We start from the raw sequence: 17,818 nt of genomic DNA, 5'->3' as shown, positions 1-17,818 counted from the left end.
ATTTCTAGCATATGAATTGAGCTGTTTCTTAGCTAACTTAGTTTCTACTCATCTATCATTCTTCCAGCTTTCAAAATTTGTTAGAATCTCATTAGTCTTTATCTTTCATCTACTGTCATTTTAGTAGATTTTGAAAGGCATGAAATATAAATGTGTATGTTCAATCTGCCATGTTTAACCACTCAACCTCCAGAATGATTTTTTTTAAACTATACTGTATAATATCAAATCATGTCACTCTCTATTTACAAACTCCTAAATTCAACAACATGATCTGGTCTTTGTCTACAACTATGATCTCATATTGCAACCACTCCTTCCTCCAGGACATTATAATCCGATCACAAAATGTTCTTTTTTCTCTAGCCTTAGAGCATTTGTTATTATTTTCTTTGCCTGGAATGCTTTTCCTCCTGTTCGTCAAGATTTGCTTGTAAACACACACATGTACTCAGAGAGACTTTCCTAACTGCATGTACTCAGAAAGACTTTCCTAACTGCATTAGTCCCTTCTATAAATAACCCAGTTTTATTTCCATCACAGCACTTAACATAAGCAGTTTACACTTGTTTATTTTCTTTCCGCCTTACTAGAATGTAAGCTACAATTACTTGGATTTTTGTGTTTTTGTTGTAGAGCAACCCCGATACAAAATGGGGTGCCTGACTGTGGGTCCTCACCCGCGCGCTTAAAAGGACTTATCAATGCTCTACTACAGGCACACGTAAAAGGTTAATAAAAGGTTTATTTACAAGGAAAGGGGAAATGAAAAAATGTACAACTCTGGAAAAAAAGTGGGAGATAAAGTTTTAAATGAGTCCTACCCAATCCACAGATCAGGAATCCCAAAATGGCGCTCTGAGAGCTGGCCACCAGCCAGGAGCCGTGAAGCCAGGAGGCAAGTGATCACAAGCCAGCGAGAGCCCAAGGCCCACGTGTTTGGTTTTTATATCCAACCTGGCTGCCCAACTCCACCCTCAGGTCCCAGCCACCCTCCCTTGGTGGTGATGGGATTTGTCTTTCCCAATGTCTTGATGGCTTTAGTCTGAAGTGGGGGTGGGGTCCACAAAGCCTGTATGAAATTAACTCAGGACATCATTTCCCCCTAACATTTTGATTACTGCTGGAGTCCCAGTTTCAAACATAATGCCTTTCGATTAGACTCTCATTAACTGTTTTTTCCAATGAAAATAAGACTGATACATAAAAAGAAAATAAGACTGATACCTAAGGTACCTGTGACCTTGTAATTGTGAAGCAAAAAATTGTCTTAGTCATCATTTGTAGAGCTTGGAGTTTGACAGTAGCATAAGCCCTTTGCTAGTAATAGAATAGACTACTACTCAATCTCTAGAAAATGGATATTGTAGACTCCCGTAATGCCCCGGGATCCGCCCTAGGAATTCATTCAGAAAGCTCTCACAGCATAGTTTCGGTCCTAGTAAAATCAGGAGAGTCAGCACCCTGACCGGAGAATGCAAGAATGACTACGACTCCCAGAATGCACCGAGGTCGGCGTGGAGTGGTGCATGCTGGGAGCTCTTCCCTTCCGGGGCATAGAAGGAAGCTTTTCGGATGACACAGGAGGCTGAAGTTTTTGAGAGTGGCCGGTGATTTTCTCAGTCGCTGCCCGTCTTAGTGTATAGTGAGCGTCAGGTTTCAATCTCTCCGCCTGGTAAAGGTGTCGGGGGCCGAGCACGCACCCCTCTGCGTGCGCAGTAGCCGTTGGCAGCCCGGGGTCCCGAAGAGGCAGGCAGGCGTAGGACTGTGCGGCGGCCGGCTCTCCGGCCTGGTAAGGACTGACGGTGTCAGCGCTCATTCCCCTGATCGAAACTTTACCCTAGTTAGTGCTGAGTCTGATTTTGCGGCCTGGCTCGGGCCTTTGGGCCGGAACTGAGATGCCTCGGCCCCGCGGCATTGCGGCCCTTACTGCCTTCCTTACTATGTACCCTCAAACCCCCCTTTTGTCATGGTCTCAAAGTATTAGGAAACCAAGTGTGTCCTTCTGTGTGTAGCCCTGTCTCGCGATGGAAAAAGAAGAAACTGTCTGGATGTGACGTTCTTTCCGCTGGGAATTTGCAAGAATTGCCTTATAAAATCAGACTGTTTTCACTTGTCCGAAGAGAAGTTAGAAAAGGGAATATTATGTAGGGAGGTCTTGTAAAGCTAAATTTAAGAGATGGGAAGTATCATTATTTTTTGTTACGTTTTGTTTTAAATTAATCCTTAGTTGGATGGTGTTCTGTAGAAAGGTGGTGGCGGTGATTACCTTTAATATTATTGATATTTCCGGGAAATCACATTGTTGTGAGTGGCCAGTACTTTATGAGCCCATAAAACCGAAAATTGAGTGCTGACTTAGTGCAACTCATTTTACAGACCTAACCTCAAAAATCTGAAGTGTGTTTTCTAAAACCTGAGATTATTACCCAGTTCTCTTGACTCTGGAATCAGCCAAGATTTCTACTGTATTAAGTGCTTTTATTCTATAGTTTTAGAATAAAACCATACTGAGACTCTGGGGCCTGACTAGGTTAGCATTTTGGCTTCTATTGTTTTCTGGCTGTGGTTACAGATAACTGAGCTGGGGTTTCCGTCATGTAGAAAGATAATGAAACCAAAAATATTTCGACATATGTAAAGCTCTTTGTTAACTGCTAAAAATAAGATGTGTTTCTTTACCCTCTCCATCTTATATTTACATACATCAGTTGGTAAGGGTTCTTTTCTGTTCTCTTACAGACTTACTTTACCCAGAGAGTTTTATGAAGCTTATTTTTCTCCACCTAGATCAAAAGCACTTTTTGAAATATTTTAAAAATTATTTCAATTTGCATTATTATTGCCTTTGTTTTATTGAAACCATGAACTGAAATCCATTAGTGATATTTTGAGATTTAGAAATAAATTTGTGAGAATAAATTTGTTTGAGGAATAAACATATTGAAAATTTCTTTGTCTAAATTCATTGTTAAATAACAATTGTAATTGTCACAAATCATATGATAAAGTGCATTTTATTTTTCTTCAACTGTTACTTTCCAACTTAAAAGAATATTGTGTTCTTTTCTAGCTACCCCATGTACCATGCTTTATTGTGATATTTGTGGTGAAACAGTAACCTCAGAACCAGACATGAAATCTCACCTCCTGATTGTGCACATGGAAAATGAAGTTATATGTCCATTTTGCAAGTTGTCAGGTGTGAATTATGAAGAAATGTGTTTTCACATTGAAACTGCACATTTTGAACAAAATGAACTGGAAAGAAACTTTGAAAGGATCAATACAATACAGTATGAAACTTCAGATAACAAAAAGGATACCACCCTACAGTGTAGAATGGAAGTTAATTCAAGCGTTCATTCAGCTTGTGCATTGAATCCAAAAATTTCAGCTCCAAGTCTGCCTAAGGATGTTACTTTAAAACATAAAGATGTTTATTCAGGAAACTTAACTGAATCAAAAAAACTCCTGAAGAGGAAGGAAAAGCAGTGTGACTTTTCTGAAATTAAAGGATCAGTGTATGGAACAACATATAGTCCTCCTGAATGTCCATTCTGTGGAAAAATAGAAGACTATAGTAAAGACATGGAAACTCATGTGAAAACAAAGCATGCGGATCTTTTAGATACTTCCTTAGAAGGTAAAGCTTTCATTTTATATTATAAGTAAAAGAATAAGTTCAATATATGGCATCTTGAGGTTGGTTTGGAAATCAGGTTACTACAGATGTGTTTTTATATTTATATCTAGGAAATTGTTCATTTGCTATTATTGAAATATGAAAATACAATAATGGAAAAGAATTTTGATTCAGAAAATGTTACAGCTACATTGTATATAGTTTTAAAATCTTTCTGAGGAGAAACACACTCAAATCCAGTTTCCGGAAGATTTTTTTTTTTAAATTTTTTATTTAGTCTGTGACATTAATACTGCCCTTGACTCTTACTTTCTGTTATTGAGTTCTTGTGCTAGCTAAAAAACCTCTGTTCTCCTACAGCATTACCTAAGGAAGCCATTTACTACCTTTATCTTTTAGTGCTAGTTGTGCAAATATTTTCTCAGTTTTACAAAATATTTTCTTGAGGTTTGCCATTGATTTTTTTCTTCTAATGATTATATCATTTAGATTTAATATTTTCATTTTTTCCTTTCTGACATTTTTGTTTCCTAATTTTCTGTCGTGAAATGAAAGAGGGAAGATTCAGTAGTTCCCTCCTTTATTTCATTGAAGATTTTCAACATATTTTTTTTTAAGTTCTCTGGATTACTCATTTCCATTTCCTCACATGTGACTTCCTTCAATTGTGAATTTCTGGACTTTTTTTCGTGGTATTAGACCTTCCCAGTATATTTTGTAACTCACATGTTATATAGGTCATCTGTTATGGGAATTTTAGTCATAATCCCTTCTCAATGAAAGTTTCATGGTTTCTTCACCTTGGTTGTTCACAGTCTCCATCTCTAAACCGACCTTACATGCATGAGTTGCTCTATTCCTTCACTTTGTATATATGCACTTCTGGCTCCTTCTTCTGTGCACAATATTGACCAAGTCTTGATCTTATGGAGGTACCAGTTCTTCTGTTCTGGGTGAGCTATACCTGTTTGCCTGCCTGAGGTGCTGATTGATGGATCAAAAAGCAACTTGATCCCTTAGTCACAAATCGGCAATCTCAATTCCCAGTTATATGTTGAATGCTTGAGTTCTGTACCTTTCCGTTTAGTTGGAGGATGCTGAGACTTTAACGCCTGAAAAGTCCATATCCACACAGACCCCTCCTTACCATCTTGATTTTCCTTTCGACTTGTTTATTTCAACTTCACATTTGTTTATTAATAATATTTTCTTTGTTAATTGGTAAGAGAGAGTTGTGCTTATGCTCATTCTTTCATCTTGCCTAGAAGTAGAAAAATAACTTTACATACAACTACAAAGAGCTTTTATTTATTTAACAAGGCTAGTAAGTAGTATACAGTCCTTGACATAGAGTGGAAGTCTGACAGTTTTTAAAATAAAACCAATTTAATTATGTCTCTACAACAGACTGTGATCAACCACTATATGACTGCCCTATGTGTGGGCTCATCTGTACAAATTACCCTATTCTCCAGGAACATGTTGACTTGCATTTAGAAGAAAGCTTTGGACAAGGTATGTTTATGATTTTAAAATGAAATTGTCACTTAATTTCTACTTCCCATGACACGCATCTAATTTTTACATTAGTTATACAGAGGGGAAAAAAAAGCTTACTGATTAAAAAATAAATCTGTCCTTTTAAAGAATTCTAATCTAGCTTTAACCTTTTTTAGAAGTTGTTTGACAGAAAAGTTGTAAAGGATGAATATTGCGATCAACAGCTGCGTTAGAGGCAGCACATGGGTTTTGTCTCAAGAGTATCAATATTTAGAAAATAATAAAATATTGTGCAATTAAAAAAAAATCTATCTGCATTGTAAGGTGAAGTTTTTTTTCCCCTGCAGCTAGTAATAAATTTAGCATCTGGTCAGCAAAAAATTATCAATGAAGAGCAAAGGTATCTTATGGCACATAAAACATTTTTCAAAGAATGTGAATGTGTGATTTTAAAGTCTTTTAAATGCATTTCCAGCTTGTTGGCCCACCTTCTAAAGTTGCAACTTAGTAATTTTACAAGTGACTCTAAACATTTTCCTCTGTGCCCTATCCCTTTTTAATAATAGCATTGATTAAATAATCATTATAGTGCCTTAGAAGTGGAAAAGTCCTAAATGAATTTCATGGTTCCACTGAAATAACATATAAAGTAAACCCTAAGAGAAACCAATTGTGTTCTGTTGGATTTCATTTCCTTAAGTTACATAGGTACCTCTTGTTAAGACAGTGGTCTTTAGTGTCTATTATTAGTGATCCTAGTACCAATCAGTGATCACCTCGGACAATATTCCCTGCCCATTCAGCCTAATCTAAGATTAGAAGCATAGATGGAATTGTCTTCTCTAGATGATTATCTTCTAACTACTGTGGAAAGTAACCCCTTGAAACTGAATGTCTAGTAACTGTTAACTATGTTAACTATTTAGGCTTTGTATGGGCACATAAATTATTCTGTAAGCCTATGGTAGGCAGTGAGAGAAAAGATAGGGTGTGAGTAAATCAATGTAGATAGTCTTAGAGATGTGCAAAAACCAGTTGTGAATTGCTTCTCTCCAGCAAAGGAGGTGAGGACCAAATAAGAAAATGTAGAAGAGGCAGAGATTTGAAAGAAAAGAAATGTATAATTAAACCATCAAATTGGGAGGTCTAGGAGAGAAGATGCTGACCAGTGCATCTGTGGGATACCGAGTAGAGGGGAAACAGGGTTGTGTGTTGCGAAGTTGTACTTTTTGTTTGGGACCAGACTTTAATCAAGTTATGATCTAACACCTGTACTTCCCAAGTGTGGATTTTTATAATTTCTTTTTCCCCCCATAATTTCTTTTTTTTTTTTTTTTTTTAATTTTCTAGAGGCATGTCTTATTTATTTATTTGTTTGTTTGTTTGTTTGGTTTATACATGCACTGGGTACAGTCAGAAGCGCGGGAGGGTGAGAGAATTCACCAGAGCCAGAGCAGGGAGCAGAGCAGGCAGAAGGACCGAAGTACACTGCTGAGAGGAGCAGCGGGCGGCAGGAGAGGTCTGCGCGCCATGTGGGACCCTCCTCCGGTGGCCGGGGAGCAGCCGGGGATCGAACCGGCACCGCAGTGGCCGCGGGCAGCTTCGCAACCCAGCGCTCAACCGCTGCGCCACCGGGGAGGCCCTCCCCCATAATTTCTTTAAAAAAAATCTGCTTTAGTTGTGTTAATAAAGAACACCAATGAAGGATATTGCTTAATTTCTCTGAGTTCTAGTATCCTAGGTATCTAAGAATAACTCCTTTATGTGGTTGTTAAGATGTTCAAATGAGATCATTATTGTAACTTACACACTTAGTGAATGTTTGTGATTTAAATGGAGGTTAATACCTTTACAAAAGTAGCTCTAAGTTCTGCTAGATTAGTACACACTGCTTCCATGACATTATAGTTATGAATAAATGACAAAAGCATTTGCTCTATTGTTAAAATGTGTTAATAAATAAGTCTTAATTACAGTAATGATCTTATTCTAAACATTAAAAATGTCAAATAGGCATGGATAGAGTCCATTGTTCTAGTGATCTTGAATTGGCTCACCAGCTTCAACAAGAAGAAGACAGAAAGAGGAGATCTGAAGAATCAAGGCAAGAAATGGAAGACTTTCAAAAGCTGCAGGTAAAAAGATTAATGGCAGTTGTAATATATTGGTTTGGTAGAGGTCTTAGTTTTCGGTCATGCTGAGTCCTTGTTTTTGTACTTGTTATATAAAATATTCACATATTTACACACACATATACACATAATACAGTAAATGACAGTTACTATTTATAAGTATGCATTCTGGTCATGTACAGGTATAAACATTTCATGTATAGTGTCTCAGAATCTTCACAACTGAGGTAGGATTTATGTTGGCTCTTCATTTTATTGTAGATGAAGAAATAGAGACAAAGAATGTTTAATTAACTTGCTCTGGATCAGGCACTGTTAAATGATAAAGCCTGGACTCAAACTTATGTTGTGGGAGAAAATTAGGAAACCAAGACTCAGAATTAAGTGTTTGTATAACTGCTTAGAAGAGAAATTTGAATTTATTTTTCCTGTTCCTTAAATTCTTTTAATGATCACAATTCAGATATTTAGAAAAAAACATTTTTATTTTTATTTATTTATTTTTAAAGATTTTTTTTTCATTTATGCATACAAGAACTGGGGTGTAGGCCAGAGGAGCGAGTTGTAAGAGGATTCACCAGAGACAGAGAGGGGAGCAGAACAGGCAGATTGCCTGAAATACACAGCTGAGGGGAGCAGCAGGGAGGTGGGAGATGTTGGCTGCGCCATATGTGTTTTATAGCTCCCTGGTGGTGGATTGAACTCAGGCTGTCATGGTGATAGCGCTGAGACTTAACCACTAGGCCAACAAGGGAGTCCTGAAAGAACCACTTTTTTTTTTTTTTTTTTAACAGATTTATTTATTGTGCATACAAGAGCTGGGGTATAGGACAGACTTGTTGGGGGGAGGCTGAGAGGATTCACCAGAGACAGAGCAGGGAACAGAACAGGCAGATCGACTGAAGTACACTGCTGAGGGGAACAGCGGGTGAGTCAGGAGAGGTCTGTTGCTGCACCATGTGGATTGCTCCCAGGCCGGCCAGGGATCGAACTTGTGCTGCAGAGGCTGCGGACAGCTTCACAGTCTGCATCTTAACCCTTGCGCCACCAGGGATGCCCAGCCAAAAGAACCATTTTTAATAGAAAATGCTTTTTGATGATACTAGAGATTTGATTTATATTAGGTGGGTGGTAGTATCATACTAAACGACCAGCATCTATTATGTTTTTAATGCATTTAAACTTTTTATAGATTTTTCCACTACTTTCAATCCTATTTTGCTGTAGACTGTGGTATCTTCAGTGCTAATATGCTCATGGTTTTTAAATGTTCATTTTAGGATAATGTGTAAATAAAAAGAGTTTATGATTGAATGTGTTTTAAAGTGTTCAGTGAAGTAAGTTTGTGTACTTCACAATTTTCCAAGATTAATTTAAACTCTGACTTCTTTTCTTAGTTTTCTAACACATTGCCATTATTCCTTGGAATATACTTAGAAATATCTAATATAGGTATTTTTCTCATGATGATTCATTTATTGGCAAAATATTCTTATACCAGAACTCGGGCGAGAAAGAGTTGGATTTTCCTCATTCTTCTTTACTTTGTAGATTTTTGAACATTATCAATACAAAAGTTTCCAATATTTAAGGGAGTTTGTTTTATAACTTTACAAGTTACTTGTTTAGATCTCAGGAACTTTTCCAAAGAAATTTTATTCATATTTTTTGAGATTCATATTCATGTTATTCGTATTACTTGATATTTCTGTTCATTGTACAAAAACAGTTCATTTACTATGTGGAATGACTACCTGAATGAATTATGGGTTATATTGGGCTGGGAACCAAATAAGCAGTACTATCAAGTTTTCTTGAAAGAATCAACAGTATGTTCATCTGCCTTTCACAATACCTTTACTAAGTAAACCAGATTCTCTCCTTACACTACTAAAGAAAGCATGGCTCTTGCTACAGTTGTTGTTTATATACAATGACTATTTAAGGCAAAGACTATTTAAATAATTTTTTATAAAAATATTTAAGTTGATATCTAAAAGTCTAAAACCCAGAAAGTTTCCAAATACACTTCCAAATGAAATAGTGATTAGGTTTGCCTCGGCATCAAGGTAGGGGACATTAAATGAAGTCATTTGTTTTTATGTTCAATAGAGACAATATGGTTTAGATAATTCTGGAGGATATAAACAACAGCAACTACGGAATATGGAGATAGAAGTAAATAGGGGAAGAATGCATCCATTTGAATTTCATAGAAGAAAAGCTGATATGATGGAATCATTAGCTATTGGTGTTGATGATGGAAAAACTAGAACTTCTGGTAAGTACTTACACACCAAAATCATGGTTTCAAAGTATTGTTTTGAAACTTCTAGACTACTATTTATAAATTTATTTTTATGCTGTGTTGATTTACTTTGTATTCAAAAATGAAACCTTTAATTTAATCTTTAAAATAATCTTTGTTGAGTGCTGTGTTGTAGATTTGTGCCATCTAATGCAGATGTAATATGAACCATGTAAATTTTATATTTCCACTAAGTCACATTAGAAAAATTCAAAATGAATGGGTGAAATTAATTTCAGTATTTTAAACCAAATACTTCTATATTATTATATGTATTTTGAAGTTCTATACAATAGCATATATGTAAGTTAAGTTATATATATAAAAGATTAAAGAACACTGCTCTGTATAATGCTTACATACATTTTATCAGCTGCCTTGAAATTTAGAAATGAGTGATTAGTGGCAAAGATTTTTTTTAATTATTCAAATATTAATTGAAACAACTCTCATATAAAGGTGTCATAATTTTAACAATAGAATGTAATTTAACAAGACAATAGGTTCATCTTAGGAAATCATGTAAAGAAATTTAGTTGCCAAAATTTAGAAAGTACTTTATTATGTGGAAATTTTCCATTAAAACAATTACATGATGTGGTTTCCATAGCAGTGTTTTCCAGAGAGTGAGGTACCTCTGTGTTATAATGAGTATATCAAAGAATTCTAGATACATATTGTTTTCTTTTCTGTTTTTCTTGGGGTGTTTATCCTCTTAAAGGGTTGTCTCAAATCTTTGCTATCTTCACCAAAGTCTGTGGTACTGAAGCCCACATTTTAGTTTCTCTCAATTCCTACAGTGCCCACTTCATGATGCAACATTTAATTCTCTTTTTATAACATTGTTCTTTTTCTTGAATGTAAGTCTTATCTACTTAAGTTCCTTGGATATTGTTATAAGCTACATTTTATACTTCATGGTGCTAGGCACAACTACAACTATTGGTTCATTTGGCTGTTTTCATTTATTGACCCTATGTTTTTCAAAACAAACACCCATTTTCCTATAGGATACCCCTCATTCACGTGAAAAGCACTTAGTGATTATCTTTTTGGTGCCACATGCCATATGAGAATGCTATCTTAATAAGACATCTGTGCCCACAAATGTGACAAAGTCTGTAAAGTAAGTGCAATATGCACAAAGAACTGTAGTATTCTGCAATGATAGAATATGGCTAGTACTTAGGAGACCTAAAAAATATATGTGAATGTTTAGCGCATCTTTTTTTTATAGGGGTAGGGGTGGTTTAGAATCAGAGTTTATGAAAATGGTAGCATTTGATCCTTGAAGGATCTGTAATATTTCAAAATACAAAAGAGAATAGGAGGAGGAAAGGGATAGAGTCAGATATACCTTATTTATCTGTGTTATAGCCCTTGTTATAGTTTAGGTCCATGAGATTTCAAGTTACATTTCTACATTCATCCTTTATATCCTCAGTGCTTAACATAGTATTAAGTATGTAAAAAAAAGTGCTTAGCAAGTATTAGAATTGAATAAAAACTTCATGGTCAAAATCATGCTTAATGTGTTTAGTTAGGTCACAGCCACAATTATGGCAAGAAGTATGGTTTGAAACAAAGGTAAGTTAGAGGATAACTTACTTTGGGCTTCATATGCCATGGATTAAAACTGTTTTGTAGTTTTAGTAGAAAGCTATTAAAGATTTTTGACAGGAAGCAAATTGATTTAATTTTATTACTCTCAGAGAGAGTAATATCCAGCAGTATGTATAAGAAAATGGAAGATGCAGAAATGGACGATGCAAAGCAATTTCAATTCAGTGAAGAAGTATATGCTAATGTCAGAAACCTTTCATAGTAGTAGCAGTCAGGACCTGAACTAATGTTGTATCAGTAAAAAGGTAAAGAAGATGGAATGACAGGATTTAATGGGGAATTTGAGGGGAAGATTAATATTAGAAATACTTGAGAGCCATAGAAATGTGATAACAGCTTTCTAAATCTTTTTAATCTCTTTTCTACTATAGGAATTATTGAGGCACTTTACAGGTATTATCAAAATGCTGCCACAGATGTGAGGCGTGTGTGGCTTTCTACAATGGTGGATCACTTTCATTCATCATTTGGTGACAAAGGTTGGGGCTGTGGTTACAGAAATTTCCAAATGCTTCTTTCATCATTATTACAAAATGAGGCTTATGATGATTGCTTGAAAGGTATGTGAAATACGGTACTCTGAACATAAGATCTGTGAAGGTACATATAATATGGAATGCATTAATACATAGCAGGCATAATTAACTTTAATAAAGAATTATTCTAGTTAGTAAAAAAAAAAAAAAAAAAAAGAATTATTCTAGTTAGTATTTACATTAGGAACTGAAATTCTGGTTGGAGGGAGAGAAATTAATCGAAGATATCAGGAATAAAAACTGTTGTAGGTTCCTCTAGACTATATGGTGTACTGCTGAATGATTTTATTCAGTATTTTAGTAGTTGGCATGTAATTTAGTGTTTCCTTGTATAATTTTAGGTATGTCAGTTCCTTGCATTCCAAAAATTCAGGCTATGATTGAAGATGCATGGAAAGAAGGTTTTGATCCTCAGGGGGCCTCTCAACTTAATAACAGGTTACAGGGAACAAAGGCTTGGATTGGAGCATGTGAAGTATATACACTCCTGACCTCCTTAAGGATAAAGTATGTACCTGAAAACCCCAGTAAATATTATTGTCCTATCTGGGAGGTGGTTTTCTGTTTAATTATTTTTATCAAAGAGATAGTTGAAAAGTAAAATTAAGTAGCACTGACTTTTAATGAAAATCAGCAACTCATTTCCTATCTCGTGCTCCTATTTTCAAGTTCTGGTCTCAGAGACAGTTTTCAGTTTCATTGTTTTTAAATAATGTGCTTTCATGTTTTTTTTTTTCTTAGTTTATCAGTTTTAGACATGGTCTATTACATTCCTACTTCATCTCCCATCTGTTCACCTGTCCTAATATAGTTAAATCTCAGTTTTTATTAAAATCAGTTTATCTTTATGTAAATATTATGTAATATGTAAATATTATTCAATGCTGACTTAATTTCCTTTTCTGAAAAACCTTTTAATATTTTCCTTCATTAATAATTGCCTTTCCTGGGCCTCCCCTGGTGGCGCAGGTAGTTGAGTGCCGCGCTGTGAAACTGTCCGCAGCCTCTGCAGCGCTGGTTCAATCCCTATCGGCCTGCGAGGGTCCCACATGGTGCGCAGGACCTCTCCTGTCACGCCCACTGCTCCCCTCAGCAGTGTATTTCGTCAGTCTGCCTGTTCTGTTCCCGCTCTGTCTCTGGTGAATTCTCTTACCCTCCCACGCATCTGGACTGTACCCCAGTTCTTGTATAAATAAATAAATAAATCTTTAAAAAAAATAATTGCCTTTCCTTTTCACTTTCACTATTTGATTACATCATGGTCTCAGGTCTCTCCAAACATTCCACTTATATAATGTAAAGTATTCCTTATTCCCTGCCTCCTTCTTGAATCCTCCTGTTTTCTGCTGGATTATTTGCCTTATAGATACCCTATGAATAATATCTTATATAACATTTCTGCACTGTTATCTTGAATTAGAGCCTGGATATTTCCTGGATTACATATGTCTTGCTCTTCTTTTTAGATAACTTTCTTTGTGTGAGCACTTCCTTCCTTAGTTTCCTAAGAGAGGATGCCTAGTCCTTATTATTTAAGTGATAGTTTGGGTGATTGTATTTTTCTGAATTAAAAATAATTTATTTTGAATTAACCTTTTAAAATTAACCCTTTAAAACTGCAGTGAATTTTACTAGCAAGAAGGTAAGGATATATTCTCTAATCCATTTCCTCAATTTTTCATAGGTGTCATATTGTTGATTTTCACAAGTCAACTGGTCCTTTGGGTACACACCCTCGCTTATTTGAATGGATTTTAAGCTATTACTCTTCAGAGAGAGAAGGGAGTCCAAAAGTAGTGTGTACATCAAAACCTCCTATCTATCTTCAGCATCAAGGTTAGTGTAACTCATTTAACTCATAACTATATGAAAACTGATTGGCTTTGGCTTTAGAAAAGATTACAATTCTGAAAATGGGGAGGAAGGAAGTATTGTGACATTAGTCTATCTGATTGTAAGAGCTTTGTACTTCCGAGTAATGAAGATGATATCCCTGGCATCGACAGGAACACCTAGTTCATTCTACCTTTATTGTTTTCCTCTTACCTTCTTCAAGATCTTTACCTATATGTCACTCTAGTGAGGCTTTTCCTGACCACTTTATTTCCAGTCCCTCTTCCCTATTTTATTTTTCTTTAACATAGTATATAATTATCATTTATAGACTATTACAATTAGGATAAAAGCTTCATGAAGCCAGGAATGTTTGTTATGCTTGCTTCTATATAAGCTAGCTGCCTGTAATAGTACCTGTACTTTGTAAATTTTGTTGAATGGATGATTTGTATGGAGAGGAATAAAGCGAAATAAATGTTAGGAATATCATTGTTTAGGAGCATGAGCTATAAAGATTAAGCACTCCTCTTTGAAATTCTGGTCTATATAAATTTATTTTTGTTTATAGAGCCATTTGAATTACTTGAATAAGAAGGATCAAGGAATTTGGAAAGTAAAAGTAAAATATAAATGATACATAAATTTTTTGAAGTAGAATTTTTTGTAATAAACCCTCTAGACAACTAGAATTGGATTATGAAGAACTACTTGCTTTGCTTGTATATTAGGGATAAAAGAGTTTAGATACTTAATGTGTCAGAGGGACTGAACAGACATGTGCACACACACACTATACCAAAAGAGAGAAATATATAGAGAGAAACATCTATATGCATAGATATGAAATACATACATATATGTCTGTTATTTTATTTTTTGATAGGTCATAGTCGAACTGTTGTTGGAATTGAAGAGAGAAAAAACCGAACATTATGTTTACTAATATTTGATCCCGGATGTCCTTCTCGAGAAATGGAGAAATTATTAAAGCAAGACATTGAGGCCAGCAGTATCAGGCAACTTCGAAAATTTGTGGGAAGTTTAAAACATAAGCAATACCAGATATTGGCAGTAGAGGGTGTTCTTTCTGCAGAGGAAAAAGTTGTAAGTATCTAAATATTTTATTACATGAAATGCAAAACAGAGTTTTAAGAGTTCAAAGTTTTTAGTGGTGATTTTAATGTCGTGTATGCACATTTTTTTAATGATTACTCCTGAAACTTATATGCTGTTACAATGGAATGTCACTGCAATTAAAAAAAAAAAATTGCCTTCAAAAACACAAGTAAAATTTCAAAAGAAGAAGAAAAATAAAATAGGTTGAAATTGAAAATTTTAGTTAAAATCAATGTTAGACCATTTAAAAAAAATCATTTATTTATTCGTACAAGAACCGGGTTTAGGCCATAGATGCAGGGGGTGAGAGGATCCACGTGACACAGAGTGGGGAACAGAACAGGCGGATCTACTGAAATACACTGCTGAGGGGAGCAGTGGGCAAGACAGGAGAGGTCTGCTGTGCCATGTGGGCAGCTCCCTGGCCGGCCAGGATCAAACTTGTGCTGCAGTGGCTGCAGACAGCTTCATGGAACTGCGACCCAGCCCCTTGCCCCACCACGGAAGCCCTCAATTTTAGCCCATTGTATCTCATAACATCTCATTCTGTTTTATTAAGTTGACATTTTGTTTTTTTGTCATTTATTTTCTGAAATCAACATCAATAAATTTCATTAGGCACCTAATGACTTTCAAATACTCAGAACTTAATAAAAATATTTATTTTAATATCAGATGAGTGGTGAAAAATGATAAAATGTGGTAAGAAAACCTAACTTAATCAAAGGAGACCTAACTTACATTGTTCTTATAATTATTGTTTGTTAAAGTTTGAGTCTTGTGAATCCCAAGGCTTATTTTGTTCACTTGTGCTTACTGAATAGAAACAACTCTAAAGTTTAACTTTAGTTCAATGTATCTTTATTACTTGCAAGTTAAGTTTGAGTGATATAGAAAAATTTATAGAACTTGAAAACCCGGGCCTCCCCAGTGGCGCAGCGGCTGAGCGCTGGGTTGCGAAGCTGCCCACAGCCTCTGCAGTGCCGGTTCAATCTCTGGCCACCGGGCAAGGGTCCCACATGGCGCGCAGACCTCTCCTGCCTCACGCTGCTCCCCTCAGCAGTGTATTTCGTCAGTCTGCCTGTTCTGTTCTCCATTCTAGATCTGGTGGATTCTCTCACCCTCCCGCACTTCTGACTGTACCCAGTGCTTGTACAAATAAATAAATAAATAAATAAATAAATAAATAAATAAATAAATAAATAAATCTTTAAAAAAAAAAAAAGAACTTGAACACCCTCTATTTGATATAAACTGAAGCTATGTGGTAGTATGTCAAGTCTGTAGAATGCACAGTTTCCAAAATCTTACAGAAAAAATGTCTCTATTAGATTACTTCACATTGATTTGTTTCCCCATAAAGAGAGAAGAGATAGAGGACAAGAGAGGAACATTTATGGGGAATAACAGGGTTGTGAGGGAATGGACTAAAATTGTTTGAAATGGAAGCTCTTACAGCATTCTTTTCAGCCTCAAAACTTGGGGTATAAAGGCAAGAATTGTTGGGCCTCCCCGGTGGTGCAGCGGTTGAGTGCTGGGTTGCGAAGCTGCCCGCAGCCTCTGCAGCGCCGGTTCGATCCCCGGCTGCTCCCTGGCCACTGGAGGAGGGTCCCACATGGCGCGCAGACCTCTCCTGCTGCCCGCTGCTCCCCTCAGCAGTGTACTTCGGTCCTTCTGCCTGCTCTGCTCCCCGCTCTGGCTCTGGTGAATTCTCTCACCCTCCCGTGCTTCTGACTGTACCCAGTGCTTGTATGTATATATCAATCAATAAATAAATCTTAAAAAAAAAAAACAAAAAACTTTAAAAAAAAAAAAGGCAAGAATTGTTGAGAGGTTCTTCAGTTTAATGGTACACTAAATGTCTCTTTGCAATAATTTAAATACCAAAATTGTATTTTTTTACCCTATCAATTTGACTGGATAAAGTTAAAGGTTGATTTTAATCATAAAATAGCGAGATCCATGTTCACTGTAAACATTTTTCATTATCTTAAAAAAAAGCAAATTTTATTTTTTATAGAATAATAATATATACTCTAACTGATTTCTTGCTTACATTGAACAATTTTTTTTTTTTTTTAATTTTTTTTCCAGGCCAGAAGACAAGCTTCTCAAGTCTTTACAGCAGAGAAGATTCCTTGAAGAAGCAAGCATTTCGGTGATGATGTAATTTCATTTTCCAAATTCATATAATTAAAATCTAATTCAATTTTATGAATCTGTGAGTTCTCTAAATGCCAGCTTGTAATTTAATTTTTAAATGTCTAAATTATACTTTAATATTTCACTCTTTAGTAATTACTTAAATAAAATTTCTTGTTTGCATTGTGGGTTTTGTATTTATCTGTCTTTAAGAAATTGATTTTATATTATAGTCATATGTAATATTGATTGGATTCTTACTTATGTTAGGTATTTTTAGTATTTTCCATGTATTAATTAATTTAATCTTCAAAATAATTCTGTGAGACAATTACCATTTATTAACTTTGTGCAGGAGCTGAAGCTTTACGAAATTAGTAATCTGTCTAAGGAAATTGCTATAATCTAGAGTGTGAACCCAGGTTGTAGCATTTCTAAGCTCTTTCCATTTTAACATTCTGCTGCCTTCTGTTATAAAACATAAATAAATAATGAAATTTCCTCCACACCACTTAGAAATAACCTTAATATTTATCAGACATAGCTCTAAAAAGATAGCTCTAAAAAGTTTGCTTTTGTTAAATAATTATACTTTTAACCTATGTAACTGATTTAGAGTTTGTGCTTTCAGGATAAATGAAGAAATGGCTATTACACAACAAAAAACTTAAGCAACACCATGGGGGAAAAATGAACAAAGATGAGTGAAGTTTTATAAATAGCAGCTACTCCATCGAATACTGAAAATTACACTCTTAAGATTCTGTAATATTACTGGTTGAAAAGTTTTAGAAAACTTCCTTTCTAATATTCTGTTCTTTGGTAACCAATTTTCTGCTTTGTATCCCATGCAGTTATCTTATGTCATGCCATCGTTATCTCTCACCTAGATAACGTGATCACCCCCTAACTGATCCTATCCATCTTCCACGCTGAACCCAGATGTTCTAAAATGATTTTGTGACTTTCTAATTTGAA

At 35.5% G+C, this 17,818-nt stretch overlaps 1 protein-coding gene across 1 annotated transcript; it reads left to right on the top strand.

The window, feature by feature from the left end:
• The first annotated feature begins 1,533 nt into the window (after positions 1-1,533).
• ZUP1 (zinc finger containing ubiquitin peptidase 1) lies at positions 1,534-17,038 on the top strand. Its single transcript, XM_037520292.2, has 10 exons — positions 1,534-1,793; positions 3,075-3,647; positions 5,055-5,162; positions 7,161-7,282; positions 9,392-9,560; positions 11,582-11,770; positions 12,088-12,253; positions 13,431-13,582; positions 14,466-14,686; positions 16,793-17,038. The coding sequence occupies exons 2-10, from the start codon at positions 3,089-3,091 to the stop codon at positions 16,838-16,840; spliced, it is 1,734 nt and encodes a 577-aa protein (XP_037376189.1). The 5' UTR covers positions 1,534-1,793; positions 3,075-3,088; the 3' UTR covers positions 16,841-17,038.
• Positions 17,039-17,818: the final 780 nt, after the last annotated feature.

The sequence above is a fragment of the Talpa occidentalis genome, unplaced genomic scaffold, assembly GCF_014898055.3.
Source record: "Talpa occidentalis isolate TD23 unplaced genomic scaffold, MPIMG_talOcc4v2.1 talOcc4.2, whole genome shotgun sequence".
NCBI lineage: Eukaryota > Metazoa > Chordata > Mammalia > Eulipotyphla > Talpidae > Talpa > Talpa occidentalis.
Note: the sequence above shows the minus strand (reverse complement) of the source record. Positions and strands in the feature narration are given on the sequence as shown.